Source organism: Amblyomma mixtum, chromosome 3 (assembly GCF_055824585.1).
Source record: "Amblyomma mixtum isolate Tamu chromosome 3, ASM5582458v1, whole genome shotgun sequence".
In the NCBI taxonomy this organism is placed as follows: domain Eukaryota; kingdom Metazoa; phylum Arthropoda; class Arachnida; order Ixodida; family Ixodidae; genus Amblyomma; species Amblyomma mixtum.
The window spans coordinates 151640818-151659697 of NC_143014.1; the positions used below are offsets into that span (position 1 = coordinate 151640818).

Consider the following 18880-nt stretch of genomic DNA (forward strand, 5'->3'; position numbering starts at 1 on the left):
AGCCAACAGAAGCATGGAAAGGTGGTTCGTAATTCAGTTTGTGAGAGGTTCAATGAGGTTCCTCGGAATTTCAAAATTTCAGTGGAGTTCGCTTAGGTTCGTTTTAACGAGACTTCAGAAAATGAGAGTCTCAACCGTCGGAGCAAGTTTTGAGTTCGTCACTACGTCAAGAGAAAAAAAAAAGGCCAGCCCCTTTCGAATGCGATGCGGGTGCTCTAACACAATGCCACAGCTTCGGTGCCTCAGTATGGCTGCCCCTACCAACGAGGCACTTTTCTAGGACGAACTTAGTCATTTTTCCAAAATTTAGGTTTCATAATGGCCAACCACCAGGGCGGGAGCGCACTTGTGCCTATTTTACCGCTCAGTGCCCGTTGACACCGAATTTCCTCCCAGGGTCGTTGCGGATGCTCAACGACCAGGCAATCTGAGGTTGGACTGGAGGGCTTGAAAACCCCCGCAGAAGGGCGCGTCATCAGCCCTCCTTACAAATGAGCCTCCAAAGTGGCCGAGCACCAGGCCGATGGACATGTGCACCCATTTATTCCGGTCGGTTCCCGCCGGTGGCACTTCGGGCCCTCCCAGAGACCGGGCCCGACGCTCAGAGAATTTATTTAGTTTTATTTATTTATTTATTTTACCCCCAGGGCAAAACACTACAGAGGAGAGTGGGTAATACATAATAACACTGAAAATACAAACAACAGCAGAGAACAATAAATTGCCGAAACATAGATAAGTTAGAATAAGTGATAAACATAATATATCATTCAATAGAAGCGGTAACAGCAGTCCGAAACTATACAGGGTCAGGAATTGTAGCAACTGAAGAAGCAAGGTGGTTCCAGTCATATGACGTGCGAGGAATAAAAGAATCCGAGAATGTTTTAGTTTTGCATGTAGAAATGCCTACCTTATGTGTGTGATCTGTGCGGCGTGAAATATATGAAGGGGAAGAAGTAATTCGTAGCGAATGGACTCATGATGAAATATTTTGTGTAAAAGGCACAGGCATGCAATTTTGCGTCGTGATGAAAGTGAAGTTAGGCCCAATGTAGCCTTCATAGCCGTTGCGCTTGACGTACGCCGGAAGTCAGAGGGAATAAAGCGCGCTGATTTGTGTTGCACCATCTCCAGTAGGTCGATCAAGCTCTTAACACCAGGGTCCCAGATTGATGACGCATATTCTAGTTGTGAACGTACGAGTGTGGTATAAAGTAGAAGTTTGATGTTAGTTGGGGCTGCGTGAAAGTTACGTCTCAGATATCCGAGCATGCGATTAGCTTTGTCAGTGATGTGCTCAATGTGCGCATGCCAGCTAAGGTAAGACGTAATATGAATTCCGAGGTACTTATATTTTGTAACTGAATCAAGTAACACACCATTAAGAGTATATACGGGAAGATCACAAATGACACGAGAAATGCGCATAAGTTTTCACTTTTCAGCATTCAAAGTGGTATTCCAAGTTTTGCACCATGTTGAGATAGCGTTAAGGCCAGATTGAATCATGTGCTGATCGTTATCATTTGTTATTTCCCGAAAAAGGACGCAGTCATCGGCAAAAAGATATACAGAAGAAGAAATATTGCTGGATAAGTCGTTGATAAATATAAGAAAAAGCAGGGGCCTCAAGACGGTACCTTTGGGAACACCGGAGAGAACAGGGTGAACGACGAAATTAACATTGTTGGCGGCAACAAATTGCTTTCCATGAGTAAGAAAAACTTTGAGCCATTTTAAAATGTTAGCATCTAATCCTACCATGTACAGTTTTAGTAACAAAAAATGATGGGAAACCTTATCAAATGCCTTCGCGAAATCTAGGATGATGCAGTCGGCGATCGAGCGACGGTCTAAAATTGCGTGAAGTTTGTGTGTGAATAAGAGTAGGTGTGTTTCGCAAGAATAGGACTTTCTAAAACCTTCCTGAGAAGGATGAAAAAACAAGTTTGATTCAAGGAAAGTGACAATATGACAATTGTGTCCCTCCCGTGGTGCGGTTTCTACTGCTATGACTAATCAACAAATATACGCGCTGGTAAAGACCTGTGTGCTCTAACCAAACCTAGTTTCAAAATAATGAAGCACAGTCTCATTCCAAAGCAGCCGCGTGTCGATGGCTTTACTATATCGCACTTCTCTTCTTTTAAGCACGCTTTGAATGACATATCCGCTGTGGTTGAGCCCTGTCCACTACGCTGCGCGATAACAGGTCTCTTCTGTGAAAATGCGAACCTCCCCCATGCTATTTTTCTATACCAATCCTTCTCTGTCATAGCTTACGAACAAGAGTACCAAATAAATATCCACCTGGTTTAATATCGCCTTCTCATGAGAATCTTTTATTAGCGTCAAGAGAACATAGCTGTATTATGATCTATATTACCAACTATGCAACAGAGAAAAATGAATGTAATCTGTAGATGAAGAAATAGTTTCTTTTATTTAAGATAAAAGCAAAATGCGTTGAATGAGGCACCAGAAATCAGCATGCGTGAAAACATGGCGTCGCATACAACTGTCGTCGAGAAGCACATATCATGAATCAAATTATAGAGTTAAGCGCATGTTATGCACTTGTGGAGCGATCTATGCTGGCATCGGCGGCAGGCATGGCCTCACCGTACAGCATGGGCCGCCTCAACGGGAGTTTGAGCCTTCTCCTCCTCTGGGCACAGCGCTTTCGTGATTGAATTTGTAGACAGCGTGCGCTTCCATCCAGGATTTCATACCGTCGTAGTAGATCCTGCAAAAAGTCGTCATGCTTCATGGTTCGCGGGCACTGCTAAAGCCTCCAAAAAAGAACGCAGATGGTAGTTTGCCAGTTTAAGCTCCTTAAAACTAGGTGATTAAAACCTTAGTATTGGGCATTTTCTGTAAATTCTAGGAATACTCGGCCGTGGGAGAATATACGTATATTGTGAAAGAAAGTAACCCCCGAGGTTCCCGAAGAGAAAGTACTGCACAGATTTTTACACACTTTTCATTATTCGGAATAATTGCGTCCCGAGCGTTAAGTCTGAACGGTACGTTTCACTACACTACACCGGTTAATCCTGATATTAATCTAGAAACACACTTAGCTCAAAAATCAGTTTTCTGGCCTTGTGTTGCATGGCGCCAGGAGACAAGACAAAGCTTCAGCTTATTATATCTATGACGCTTTAGGAAATTCTTTCTAATTATAAATAATGGTTCTCTTTAGGTTAAGTTTGTACTTGATTTCTTTTTTTTTGTCGCAAACTCTCAGTACAAGGCTCGCTAAAAGATGACATTGAGCCCACAGCTGCTGTGTGGCCGTGTTGTGGGTTCACAGGCGCCGCGGCAACACAGCGACTGCATAGAGGGGCAAATTAAGGAGTGGCTCTACACGGCGAAATTACAATCCGCATTTCATGCGCCTTCACTGCACATAGCCATGCAGTCTGCATTGTTTCTGTTCTGCTGTGAATCAGGGCCGAAGCCCAGGCGATCAGAAGAGGTGTCGGTAACTCCAGTGCAAAGGGCAACGCAATTAAATCAGGGAAGCGAGAAGAGCTGGCCTTTGCGCTCCTTCCAGCGCACAAGTCTACGGTGCGGATTTTTTTCTGCGTAGAGTCACGTTTGCCGAAGCTACCTGCAGAAGCTGCCGTATACACATCTTGGGCAAAGCGCATTTCAATAAGCCAACTGATATGTCACCTGAAAGGTATTAGAAAGCTGTAGCAAGGGCGAACTACAAATATTCTGTGAATAATAACAACATCCACCACCTAGATTCGAAAATTGAACGTTGAAAAATAAATTACGTATTATGGCACGAAACGAAACAAAAAACGCCTCCGTTCTCGCCGCACTACATGTGATGTGGTTTTCGTGTTTTTGAACATAGAGAACGGAGCCAGCGCCTGACTAAACTATTATAAAAACTTGCCGGATTTCTTAATCATATTCTTTGAGAAGAAATTGCCATATCATCAAGGTTGCCTGCTATGGTGTCTGCAATGAGTATCTAATGTTCTTCTTCCACTTTTCCCGCCAACGCTCTGGTTGGAACCGGTTCGACTCCCCTTACGTGGTATGCAGTAGTCATCATCTTCTAGATTGTTCGAGTACCTTCAACTGGATTATGTGAAATTATACTTATACAATCCACTAATCCACTCTAATCCATCTTAATCCATTTTCTGGCGTCGACCTAATTCTAAAATTTTTGGGGTCCTTAGGAACTTTGGGGGGTGGGCCAAATTAAAAATTTCGAAAGTCTTGAGATTTTCAAATTTCGTCCGGTGGTGGTCACGTGGTGTTGCCGTCACGACCCTCTCAGTGTCATTCAGTGGAGTCCTCCCACCACTACTGGCGCAGTGGTGCCGCAGTTAAGGAATGCGCCACTGCGTTGGCAGGTGGATGTTCCAAACACAGCCACCGATAGGCCTTGCAAGACAGATTGCTCCTCCCGAGCTCCCGTAAGGTTCTTGCGCACCGCCACGTTGGGCAGGTTGTGATGACGCCTGCCCAACGCCTGGTAGAAAATTAATTTACCTGTCACCTGCCACAGGGGGCAGGTTGTAATGGTGTCACAAGGTCACGGGACCTCTCGGGACAAATCATAAAATTTCTCGACAGAGAAACCGGAAACTTTTTTGAGCCGACAACCTAAGTCTAATCGCATTCACAAATGGTTTAGATCATAATCCCAAACGAAATAAATGAACATTGAAGACTTTACAGGCGCGCCGCTCGCTGTAATGTCATAATTGCACACCTTGTACGAAAGGCGACCAAAGCACACTCTTCCACCGTGCATAATCGATGTGCAGCAAATGCGATCAATAATTATGTGCCCGCTTTGATTTCTGCTACTACGATAAATCATAGCGTATGAGAAACATGTTCCGCGTTTCATAGCATGACAACTTGTTCCGAAGAATAGGATGTTAAAAGAAATCAAGAGGTTTTCTAAAGTCAAATAGTACTTGTCTAGAAAATATGTTTATTTTAATGTTATGTAGAATACCTTTTTCTAATGAAAAATAAAGCAGTTTCCAATGATAAAATTGTGAAGCAGTTTTCACTGAAAAACTTTGAAACGTAATCCTTTGAATTCGTACTCGACTAAGATAAAAGAAGTGTCAGACATAGGAAAAAGTCCTGAACAGAACACGTAGTTTTTGTTATTTGGTTTTTGAGGGAAAAGCTCCCTGCTAATAATCATAAAGTGAACAAGACAGGGAAGACCTCACGGTGTTTGCCAACATTTCGACAAGAGGAATTGTCTTCGTCGTCCCAGCGTATCGACAAGAAGAATTGTCTGTCGTCCCAGAAGAAGACAGGCCCTCTTGTCAAAACGTTGACAAGCACCCTGAGGCTTTGCCCTCCCTTGTTCACTTTGTGATTATCAAGAACCATCGGAGCAACCTCTCTCTACCATGGACTCACAGCTAATAAAAACCTTTTCATGGCAATAAATTTTTGTCACAGAATTTTCGTCACAATATTATCATTTATGAAACTTTACAACCCGTATTCTTACGTTATGTCGCAATGACGGCGATAAATTTCGGGAAATTCAGCTTGCTGCCTTATGCTACTGAATTTTTCAACATTGCTGCATACGAGCTAACAACCGCAGAAAACAGCAAGGGTTGTAAAAAACACCAAAAGGCACACTAGACCATACATAGAGTAGCCTATTCGAACATTTTCTGCAGTTGATTAATTATATTAAATAATTAAAAAATGTTCATGCTCTTTAAAAATACGAATTTCTTACGGCGTAGGGGTTGCACCTTGCTGTCAACACACTACGCAGCCGTCTGACCAAATACATATTATACGAATCGGTAAATTACTTATGACTCAAAGTCATTTAACCTTCTGAGATGCTTTTCTTCACTGTGACATTGTGGCGCGCCGGACAAAGTACTAAATGTACTTTTCCTGAAAGTAGTGCGTTTGCGAGCATGGTAGGCGAGCGCTTGAATACACCGTGAGCACTAAGTCCACGACAACTAAATGATAAGCCTAATTTTTATTCTGTGAAACATTAACTGTAGTATTAAAAGGCGAAAAATCAATTCAGGAAATACTTTCTTCTTTCCGCCTTTTTTTGACAAAGAGAAATAATTATTCCTTGCCGGCTTTGTACGGTAAGTACTTGTGAAACTTCTGTCTGAACAATACAGATTTTTCTCAGTCATAACCACGAAAATTATAAGTTTTTCTGAACCTTTTTTCTTCCCGCGATTAATGTTTTGTTTACTTTTGATTAATTACAATTACAGCATAGACCAGGAGTTATGCCAACAGCGCACTGAACGTCTTCTTTAGCCCCTTTACCATAATTTTAACGTGCTGAGACGCGCCCTAAATGGCTCTCAGATGACAACAAGCGGCTGGCGATAACGTATTTATTGGAGCCCTAGTTAAACTTTATCCTGGTGTTCGTAAAACACAGCGTCCACGATATACAAGGGCGAATTTCAGAAGCCTTGGAAGATTTAGATAAAACATGTTGTAAAAGCAGCAGTTGTGTTTCATACCCAGAAACTCACGCTAGTTTGTAGAGAAGAAAAAAGTCGGCAGGGGCACTTAAGAGGCTTACGTGTGAGAAAGCGTAAGCCCACCCGGTCACTTTGTCAACGCAGTCGCCGCGTGTTGCGGTGTGATGTAACCCGAGGCCACGCAGCTGGCACTTCTACCTCTGCATGGCTGAACGTAGCTGCCGCCGTAGCGTATGGCTTTTGAGGCATAGTCTGGCGGATACCGGAAAGCCAGTTAATTGTCTTTAGTAAGCTGGTTAACTAATTTCTGATAATTAACATTTCAACTATCGCAGCTAGGCAATTGATTGCAATTAGACATTATTAGCCGATCGTTATTAATAGCTATATAGCTATATCGGTTTTTAGAATTTAGAAAACGCGATTATGCTCAGCGCTGTGGATCGACAAAATTTGGCTACAGCGTGCCAAAACACATGAGTTTTTGAAAAGCATGCAGGTAAACCAACATTTCCAGTGCACGTAACTAGTCAAAAAAGCCTAATTTTGTCGAGCCACAGCGCCAAAGGTAATTGCGTTTTCTAAAACTGATAAGGCGATTACTAAGATCCGGCTACCAATCCCTAATTGCAACTAGGCGCCCAGCTCTTGGGCTCTAACAGTTAAAAAGTTAATTAAAATTTAGTTTGCAAGCTTGCTACGTGAAAAGATTCACCGGATTTCCGGTGTACGCCAAAACTAGTGATACTGGGCAGAAAAAGCCATATTTTTATTTGAAAAGACCTATTTTTGACAATAACCTAAGTCTTCCCTCAAACACCCTGTATATGCGGAGTTGGTCATTCTCGACTTCATATTCACAGATCCCTGGGAGTCCTCATACAACACCTGGTGCAGTGGTGCAGCGGTTAAGCGGTGCGACACTGCCCTGGGAGGGGATGTACTGCCACGGTGGGACTTGTGTGATCCAGGTTCTCCCGAGCAACCTCGCGCGAACAATTATTAATTCAGCCGCCATCTGCCGGGTTGCATGATGACGCCATCTTTTATGTGTACCATCGAGTTACCATGGGTACCGCACGTACACACACGCACGCACACGCACGCACACGCACGCACACGCACGCACACGCACGCACACGCACGCACGCACGCACGCACGCACACACACACACACACACACACACGCACGCACGCACACGCACGCACACACACACACACACACACACACACACACACACGTGTTTTCGCTCAATGGGGCAAGCAAGGCTTGCGTCCTAAGAAAGACGTGATCTCACCGTAAGCATAACCTATGAAGTGTGAAAACAAGCCCAAAAGCGGCTTTCCCTTCGGCGAAACATATCTTGGCAAACTCTGCAGCAGAGGCTTAAAATTCGCGTAATGAGTTTCCCTGGAAGAAATCAAAACGGTTCCGAGAGCTTGTGCAGCAACCCGAAAAGCATGCCGAGCGAGGACGCACTTTTAAATTCGCAGATGAAGCACAAGCAATCTCGAGGAGTGAAATTAAAATCAGAACACGCGCGTGCACCCGCACATAAGACGGGAAAGAACGAGTTTTCTAATCCCATGCCAGAGAGATGCTTCGTGTTGTATACGATAAAGAAATGGAGATAGGTGCGCATGCATCTCATCAACCTTCCTTCTGTCCTGATGAGAAAAAACGCGCGTTTTTTACTACGCGCATCCGCCAATGCAACGTCCTGCTCATTCGTCCAATGTGCGGAAAGTAAAGAGGCAAAAAGAAAGGAAGAAGACATCCCGTGTTAAGCCCAGTTTTTTTTGTTTTTTTTTATCTTTTACGGGTGAGGAAATTTCAATCGAATCCAATCAGGTGGGCTTGAGCCGACAGGGTCTGCCTCGCAGCACTTCCCACTACGAGGAACAGGCAGCAGCGCCGCAGCCTGCGCAAGGTGATCCGCAAAACGGCGCCCGGGAGCATACATGCTTTCCAAGGGAGGCATGCCAGTGAAATGGAGTCCAAGACTAGGAGGAGGTGACCATGCCCGCAATGTGTAACTGAGATGGAAGCGCGCGGCTCGCGTTGATCAAGGCTGATTAGTGAGGCGCCGTTCCTGCTCGGCCCATTTCCAATTGGGTAGGTCGATGATCCCGCCGGTGCCGTGTTTTATAAACAGCGGTGAGTAATTATTGCGGGCCCACCTTCGAGCCGCAAATTTCGCGTGCCGCAGCCGAGCCGTGGCGCCTAGATGTTCGCGGTAGGAGACATTCGCGGTTAGGCACGTGAAGCGCGCCCTGTTCCGCGGGTGTTAGACTTTTCACAGGTGCTTTTCTTGTTCGCGTAAGGAGACGCCGAAGGCGGCTTGCGCCCGTTCCCACAGCGTTCAAGCTTTACGTATACTATGTCGGACGCACAAGATGCCGATGCTTCCTGCCTTGGCATTAGCCCTTCCAGATATATAAACCTCCCTTTGCGCTCCCTCTAACACTGCATGATTTGAGAGGAGTAGAGCACGCGGTTGGAAAACTGGATATCAGCTGAAGTAGGGGCAGTTTCCTCGACACCTTGCAAGAAGAAGGTAGCCTGGGTAGACCTACCACTTGGCTACCTAGTACCAGGCGCTCACGTTATTAATGAAAGGATTCGATACCACAAAACATCTAATTAGATTGCATGGATACACCGAATAGATGTTAAACCGCTTTTCTGATCAGTGATAAAAATATGATACATATAATGACTTCGACCACGCAGGAAATAAAAAAAAATGGAGCACTTCTGCAGAACCCCAATACGTTTTCCGCCTTTACCAAAGCCAGAAACGCGCCCGAATGTTGGGCCAATGCAAAATACAGATTCAATCGCGCAATTCCACTTTCAGCTATGCTTCGCCTGATCACAGTAGTACGGTATAGCGCACGCTTTAGCGGCAGTCAGCTACTTGTGCGAGGACTAGTTTAATTAGAAAGTTTGGCATAGCCTATCACGCCACCGTTATCGTATTGCACCACCGCCAACCCGATGTGCATGCGCAGATGGTCCCTAGGCACGTCGGGACTATCTGCGCAACCGCTGTTGGCGGCCAGCGGTGGAGCTTTTTGTTAACCTTTCTGGCGTACAAAACGTTTTCATAGGCGGTCCCTGTAGCTACCGTATCGTTCGCCGATAAGCTCACGGGAATTCCCGCCCGCGATGCTGGGCGGTTTTGAGAATTGGCGGCTAGCGCTTGCGCTAAGCGATATTGGCAGGAGATAGGCTGAAACTGGTTTCAGCGTAGCGTTACTGCAAAGCGCATGAACGTGTGACTCCAACACGTCCCTTCCTCCAACTTCCCCGTCCCTGAAGCACTGTATTTATAGTAAAGGAAAAAAAAAGTAAGGCACATGTTCTCATAAGCCTGACATCATATGACAAAGTAAGTAAAATAGAAAAACTGATATGTCGTGTCCAATCACGACATTGGATGTCTTAGGTCGTGGCATTGTAATAGTGTTTCAGACCATTAGACCATTCGTGGATTGCAAAGTATTAAGATTTGGAAATCATGAAGGCTATTTCGCACCATAATCGGGCATAACGCTTCGAGCGAGCACTCTGGGGTAGCCAGGAAACTGCGACGGGGCAGCCTACGAGCTACTATTCCCTTTATGGTTTTTCTTCAAGATGGAAAAAAATGACGTAGAAAGTATATGAGCGAAAAAAAATTTTAGAATGTCAGTAAGAGCACATGTGCCTAATTTTCGCATTTGTCTGATTTTCGAAAGCCATAAATAAGACAGTCTCCCAATATAAAGCGTATGCATATTGTATATGCGAAGGAAGAAGATGAATACAGTCTCAGCGGAACTCCGAACATATTACAAGAATTATCTCCTTCGAGATCCACTAAATTGCCATCTTATGTGCCCCTTTTCCTGCACAGGATATCTAGCCACTGCCTGATGTTTACAAGACAAAGAAAAAGATACAGTAGGATAAAAACTCAGCTAGGATGATGAGCGTGGGATTCCGCGGCGATCAGCTCAGCCTCTTGTGACACCGTAGAAATTAGAGATGAAGGCAGTACGGCCAGTGTAAACAGGCGGCGTGAACCTCTTCAGCTGTTGTTTACTCCGACGTAATGACCTGCGGAGTCAGCTGTCATTCGCGTTAACTCTGCCTTCGGAAAAGAGTGAACCATTCTATGCACTGCCCTGGAGCACGAACGGAGGTACATGATTGGTCTACACGGTCAGGCCTGTGTGCGTTGCGCCTTTTCCTACAATTTTCCCCAACCGGCATCTCCCGCAAAACTCCGCGCCACTCACTGAATCCCCTGACTGTGGCGTTAGAGCCTTTCTGTCGAGCGGCAGGAAGAGTGCGCTGCATTCATTTCAGCGAAAGCTTGTATGATCGCCAACGAGCGAAACGTGATAATAGAGTGAAATACCACACGATCAGAATTCACGGGTCCTTAGAGAAATATTCGCTGCAGTGAAAGTCCGGCGAATTGAATTATGCATGCGACTCATTCTGATGAACCAATGCTTATAACAAGAATTCAAATGGTCCCTCAAAGAACTCATTTCAGATTCTTCAAAGTCCTCGCATTGTGTAAATACTTGCCACTTTTTATAAAGTGTAATACTTTAGGGCTCAACTTTTGTATTTATCACTGCAAACTTCGAAAACCCGGCTGGTTCGTTTGCGATTCCATGCTTCTTTTTGAGCACGAATTTGTGCTAGATGTCGAAGGTTCTCAGCTTCAATACACACATTAGTGCCCCTCGTGCGGAAAATCTCGTGGCGTATTTTCTGCGAAAACAGTCATTCCTTTACTTGCTCTCGAGAGTGAAAGAGGGGCAAATGCGCTCGCTAATATGTTCGGCCATTGCTCAACCTACAAACCAGGAGCACAGCCGCACAGATCTTACGAGATACAGAACCCCGAAGTTATGCTTGTGCAAGTACGGTTCTGCGAAGTTTCGCGGACGGAAATTGATGCACGTGTGTCGAAACAATGCATTCTGACTCTCAAGCAGCACCTTAGCGTTTTTTAAAATGTTCGCTGAAGTGAAAGTGGACGTGTGCTGGACTTAGTGCAACTACCTTCAGTGTATAGAAGAAAGTTCTGGGAACGGGATTTCGCAGAAATTAATCCAACTGGAAATTTCAATACAGGTTTGCTCAAGTAGTATTTCACTCTACTGCCGAGCGGTCTTGGGTGTCAGAATCGGAAGGTCGAGTCTGTTGGTCACAGTGTAAGGGTGTGTTTAGAGGCCTTTCGCTCAAAGATTGTTCCAAACGAATGGTGTGAGGGAGCCTGTGCTGTTCGCATATCACTGAGCATCTTCCCCGACATCACATCTCAGCGGGACGCAGAATATGCCGAGGAGCATGCGCCCAAATTAGCGCGTTTATTCGTTGGCGACTGTACTTGTGCCCGCAACCACGTTAGAAAAGCGGCTCAACTAGAGAGAAGAGGTCTATAAGCAGGTCACCTAGCTGAAGGGAAGCGCTGGCGCTAAAAAACAGCTAAAAGACAGTACACATTCCTGGATCCCTATAAGAAAAAGCTTTCATGCTATAGCCTCAATCTGGCGCTAATCAGGTGGATATGCGACCGCAAATGAAGCGGAACAAACACCTTGTTTTGTTTCGCAAAAACTGTTGACAGAACACCACAGCTCTTCTTGAAGAAGCGAACCAATGTCCACAAGTAATTTGATTTACAATTCCATTTTTTCTGCTGTGCGCATTTCATCAGGATTCCTTAATTCGCCAGGCTATATAAGTTCTCAAGTGTGCAGTGCGTGAAACACTGCACTGTTGAAAGCTGAATATCTCAAAATGCAGCGTAAACGTGATTAACTTTGCAGTGAGAGTGAAAATGTCGACATGATTACCCATCTTCTACGCCCCCAGGGAGGTTCGAGTCAACATGGAATATTACCGCGCTAAAATCACTTTCGTAGATTGGGCTGTTTTTATTTGTCGTGCGTCGCAAAATTTTTTTTTGTTTTCCTGTTATAATAAGACAGCACTTCCTTCGCCTATCGGGGAGTATTTTGATGCTGCAATTACTCCTTAACAGAAGGCGCTACTCTCTGGCTTAGCAGAAGTTTGGTAACTCTGCAATAAATGGTTTGAATGTGATACAAGTAGCTACTAGGTCTTACGGTACATACGTAGCTGGTTGTAATCAAATTTCTGGCAGCACGATGTGTTCAACAGAGCGAGTAGTGCGCGCATATTATAAATATCAGCCTAAATTCCTTGAGGTGAAGGCGCAAATTAACGTCATGCCAAAGATACGCGAGAAACGCTCTGGAAGTGTTTGGCTTCTTTATTTCGTAACAATTATGAATATTAAACTATAGGAACCAACGCAGCCTCTTCAAGGAAAGGTGAAATCCGAAATAACGTTATCATTTTAAAATTTTGCGACTGAGAGAAGATGAGTCGATACGCATTTAATTGTCGATATCGTGAACAAGAGGTCAGGACTACGAAGAATTGTTCGTGAGAGCGCTGCTCTCCATTCGAACAGTAAAGCTCCATTGCTTCCCCTATACAGACTCGGCGTAAGCATTTCCGTATTTCTCGTCGCGCTTTTCGGAACGAAAATGGCATCCACCGTAAGACAGATCCTAATTTCTTCTCCCGAAAACAGCGCAGTGGAATAAGTGCAACGAAGGTCGCCTTGTTTTATGTGCACGAGGAGCAGTTACCGTGTAGCAACCAGAGGAATGTCGACGCCGATATTCATAGCAATCTCAGATCGAACCCATTTTTATTGTCGCGAATTTTTTGCGCGCTCACAAACGGAATTAGCAGGGATCCCATGTGTGCGTATGCTGATTTGTCTGCAGTTTCATTGCGCCAACTGCGTAAGTGCAAAGCAACTTCTTCTGCCACTGCGCCAAAAAAAAAAAGTCGGCCGAACTCTAATTCAAGACAACGATTCAGCAATAAGAGTGGCGGAAATAGTCGAGCCGGTGACCTTAACCCTTCGGCTTTGCGGGACTGCTTTTTAAAGCCGTGCACACGAATGCACTTCTAAAACATTTATTCTTCTATAAACGCTGCATAGTAAGTTACTTGAACAGTAATGTAAATTAACGGCCACTTTTTTGCTTGTTAGACTCGGTAATTATAGTGCGAGGAAATCACTTTTAGTGCCAGTTCTTCGTAGTTCATTGTTTGCTTTTCAACAAGGCAGTTACTAGCGCAGTTATATCTCAAATATGCTTTAAAAATTGAGTGCTTGCTCGGTTTTGAAACATGATGGTTTATTTTCCGAAGAGAACATGTACAGAGGGCAAAACGCTTGTCTAGAACACGTTCTGGTCGTGTTTCGGGCTCAACACGCGATATACAGCGACAACATTTGATTATAAATGGTCTGGGTGTAAGCATGTGCTGTTAAACTCGTAGGACTTCATCGTCATTTTTTGCCTTCCTGGTCGTAGCGGCTTTGGGAGCTGCGGAACACACGGTTCGGTCATTCTAGACATGTGTTCTGCCCTCTACTTAGTAGCTATCTGGGCAATTGTTACAGAACAATTCTTTTCAAGCAATTTTGTTATATTTTAATCATCCACGAGGCGGTGCCAGTGGAGAAGGAGCGAAAGAGCGGCATTTGAATTAAGTGCAGCATTACCATGGCCCCGGTAGTGGCAGCTTCCTTAAACGGTACGAGCCGCACACGGAGAAGAGTTACGAGGAATCCGTTCTCGCAGAACCAAGGGAGCCTCAAAAACTCCTTCTGTTAATTAAGTTCTCATCATACCATCTTTTTGTTGCTGTAAAACTAAGTGCTCAAGTTCTGCTCAAACCCGGCGTCATAGTTTGCAGTGTACTTTCGTTTGATTACATGGGTTCCGAAACTTTTTTACATTCGTAAAACAGAAGGCCATCGCCATCAGCAGTAGAAGGAGAAAAACAGTACGATGAACTATCCATTTCTTGTGAGTGAGCTGAGTGCACTCTGTTCGCTTTTCAAGCTTGATACTAAAAGAATTTCCTTGGCCGGATGGCATCCCCAACGAATTTCTGAAAGGTTGCGCTCCTTGCGCATCCAAATATTTGCATATTTTATTCTCTAAATCTCTCTGCGCCAGCCAGAATCCGATCGACTGGGGGACAGCCGGACTCAGGTCTCTTCATAAGAATGACAACAGAGAGCATATTGTAAACTGTCGCTTTGTTTCATTATTTCCAACTTCTAGCAAGCAGCTTTAGCACACAATACGTAAACACATCTCTGAATTTCTTGATACGTTCATATATTTAATGTAGTGCCCAAAATGGATTTAGAAACGGCTTTTCTACATCTCCTCATTTAGTCTCTACTGTTCATGATTACACAGCCGCGTGAAAATCTGGTAAACAGGTCGATGCAATCTTTATGGACTCTGCAAAAGCCTTAGACAAAGTCTAGCACAAGAAGTCACTTTTTTAATTAAATGTCATTTTCAGCAACACGCAGCTCGTCAAGTGGATTTTAGCATAGTATGTTTCATTCCATAGCCCTGTTCCCGTAAAATTGCAGTGACCTTTGGCGATCCTCAGGGCTCTTTTGTTTTTATTTTTGGTATTGATATTTAATTAATGCTGATGTGAGATTAATTTTTATACCAGCGGTTGTATCATTTCCCTTAGCAAATACTAATACGTTTGGAATATACGGTGGACTATTTAAATTGTATTTTAAACATATTTTGTATTCATGAATGCACTAAAGATATGTAGGAAATACGTTCCTGAAATTTCATGCTGGATGTTCGAAATATATTCTTAAAATATGCCAAAAATACCTCACTTAAAGGATACTTCGAGCACTTTTCAAATACGTGAAAAAATATGTATGCAGTTTTAGCGTCTTGTCAATGTATTAAGAGTGTATTTTCGGAAATATGAAATTAATTCATCCGAAGTATACTTCAATCCTAAAGAACGGGCAGTCGTTGTAAACGTATTTGTGTGCGGTTTTAGCATCTTGTCAATGTATTAAAAGTGTACTTTCGTTAATATGAAATTAATTCATCCGAAGTATACTTCAATTCTAACAAACGGGAAGTCATTTTAAACGTATTTGCAGCACACTTCTAGCTGCCGTTGAACAGTCGAATGCTCGAAATCGCGCTTCGGGAAATGGCATTTGCGCGTTGTCAACGTATTTGAAGTGTACTTCCGTAAATACGCACTTAATTGGTCCAAAGAATACTTAAATTCTAGCAAATTGGCAGTCCGCCTTAGCATATTTGCAGCACACTTCGAGCTGCCTTTGAACAACCTAATGCTCGAAATCGAGTTTAGGGAAATCGCATTTTGGTGTTGGCAATGTTTTTAACGTGTACTTTCGTAAATACGCAATTAATGTGTCCAAGTATATTTCGATTCGAACAAATGGGTAGTCCGCGTATACATATTTCCATTACACTTCAAGCTACCGTGGAACAATCTAGAGCTCGAAATGACGTGTCAGGGAACAGTGAAAACTCTCCCTTTCCTGTCGTCCTTTCATTGCAACACAGTAATCATAGCGCGGGAATAACGCAGGACAAAGACGAGACGGGATGAGAACGCCTGCGTTGTTCCCGCGCTATTATTACTGTGTTGCAACGAATTACCAACCTGCCCAAGCCTTTTCTGTTCTGAAGTCCTTTCGTTTATGATAACTTCTAGCAGGAAGGTAATCACCACTTATTTATACTGCGTGCGGAGAACGTAATAGCATGATACCGGCAAAGGCGCCTTGGGTATTTCCGGGCCCGAATATGCCAGCGAAAAGGACCACGACCGGCAAGGTCGACCGGCTCCCTTAGACGCCCGTGTATCTGTTGGTTGACAGTTCGACTCCTGACCTATTTCTCGCGCAAGTTTCCACTAGCAATTCTGTTCTAGATCGCCTCCCGATTCGAACGCGACCAGTAGGGCACTTCTCAGATAATTTTTGGGACCACAGTCTTTGCGCAAAAAACGCCTCACCGGACAAGATAGTGCGTCGATCTCGGTGGGTATATATAAGGCAAGCCAAGTATGGCACTTGTCGGAGCATTTGTTGTTTGCTGCGGCACTTCCATCATGGTTTGCTGTGTAGGTATCTTTGCCGTTCCCATGCCGCCACGTGACCTTATAATCTCATGTAGTACATCGTGATTGATGATTCATGTAGTACATCGTGATTGATGACAATTTGTTCTGCAGTTGAAGCATTAACCCGTCGCATTCTGGGAAGCCGACCAGCAGACCTTTTTTAAGCCGAAGTGAATGTTTTTTAATGTATTAAATTTATATATTTAGTCTATTTCTAATTGAATCTAATGTATTTAATGTATATTTTTAGTATATTTTAAGGCATTATAAATATGCTAAGCGGGCAAAAATGTACTTTTCACATATTTTAAAGAACGCTCAAAATATTATTGGTAGTATACTTAGAAAGCATTCGTATTGCAGTTTAAGCATAGGGGCAAAAAATGTGAAATAAATATGAAATTAATACAGTATGTTTGAAATGCATTTTAAGCACATCCACTTTTTCGCTGAGGGTTTCTCTGAAGAAACAACACTAGTGGTCAATTACAGTTAAATTAGGCTTTTAAAATGTTGCCTCTTGGTATGAAATATTGAAAATGGCAGTGAATTTTGAAAAAGTTGTAATTATGAAAATTACTTCAAATAGGAATCCTTTTCATCTTATACATTCAGCTTGTAATATTATGGTATCGGAACTCGAGCACTGTAAGAATCTGGCGCTATGGATTGCACATCTATAGTGCACTAAATACATGTATCTTGTAACAAGCTTTCTTAATTAAAACTCTTTTCCGAGACGAGCTTTAAATTTCCCACATCTGCTGTTCGGCTAATCGCTAAGAAAACTATTATTCTAACCACATTTGGTTTTCGGCTTTTATATGGTACCGCTATCTTCATAAACACTAACCAGATTGAGAACATACAAAAAAGGCCGTTTTATTTATAACCTCTTTGGACGCACTTACATAATATCTCTTTTTGCAAAGACTAAACTGTCAGCGTAAACCGGCAAAAAATAGAACTTTACGCCTGAAGTTTGTTTCAGTTGATTAGCAGAGATTACAAAGTACATATTTCCCACATAATTCCTTTTTCTACAGGATATGCAACACGACAGAGGCGCCCCTTACCATAACTTCTTATTCCACTAGCCATAGCTACTTTAAGCCTTCTTCCTTCCCTAGGACTGTTGGTGAATAAAATAATGTGGACAGTTATACAGTTTTACTGACTGCTCTCAATGTTTTTTCCTCGAGCCTTAATCTGTGATCTTTAGCGTGACCTCATCACGTTCTAATCACAGTACCATATTTTTGTTTCACCTGGCGCTTTTTGTTGAGTTTTGTTTGCATGTTACTTTTTGGTATCTTTTTGTTGCCTATTAAATATCTGTAGCCATGTATTCCACACTGCCGAAATTCAGGTTTGCATTGGTGTATTTATAAATGAATAAAATGGCTTTTCTTAGATTTCAAGCTCAATGCTGCCAAAAATGATAGTAGTACCTTCTTATAGCCTTAGCTCTTCTAAAGCCGGACATCACTCACCCACCCAGCCGACTAATTCGACATACATGTTTATTTATGTGAAATGCACGAAGACCACATTTCTCAGAGCACACACTGGCAGCACTCATAGGGAACGTTTAATTTTTTAGCACAAAATTTTTTCGCCTCAACGGAAAGCTTGCTGTCTAAGGAGCCCAATTCTGCAATAGGTTTGTTAGAAATGGTGAAGAGTTTTACAAAGAATTGTTCCATCAGTGCGTGCTCTTGTTTTTGTGTATCTCGATGCTGGGGATCGACCATAGTCAACGATCGCGATGGTGATTGCACGTCGGAAAAAATGATGCACCAAAAACTAATACAACTCTCACCTGCCAAACAGCAATTATATTGTTTTGAGTAGGGCCAATTTCAGTCTCCACGCTCAAAGCTGTTACGGTACAGTAACATGCGACTCGTCGACGAAAGTTTCAGAGCACCGTAGTTACCGCTTTATCCAAGCAATGAAAAACACTGCGGCCCCGTCTAGTGACGAAATCTGAAAGCACACCATCGGCGTTGCGAAGGTAGCATTGATTTTGCCGAAAGGCGCACTGGAAAGAGCGTAAACTATAATGAAACAACACGAATACTCCTGAAAGAAAAATAAAGCAATGCACTAAAAACAAAATCAGTGATATTTTACCGAGATACGGTCACGCGGTGAGATACATCGATAATGTCAAGGTTTTACCGTAAGATGGCACTTCAATTTGTTTTATGCCATTTCAACGCCAGATCAAAATTATAAATCCTGGCTTTTTGGATACAGGAGTGCTAAAACCTTACACTATGAGGCAAGATCTTTTCATTTCCACCGTCACATCATGACACGTTTTTCTCAG

General features: G+C 43.3%; 1 protein-coding gene across 1 annotated transcript in view; it reads right to left on the minus strand.

Moving 5' to 3' along the window:
* Positions 1–2643: 2643 nt before the first annotated feature.
* Positions 2644–18880, minus strand: part of LOC149352371 (uncharacterized) — a 79981-nt gene continuing 63744 nt past the window's right edge. Inside the window, exon 7 of the mRNA XM_089577148.1 lies at positions 2644–2749. Within this exon, the coding sequence (XP_089433274.1) occupies positions 2644–2749 (106 nt within the window). The remainder of the gene's footprint in view (positions 2750–18880) is intronic.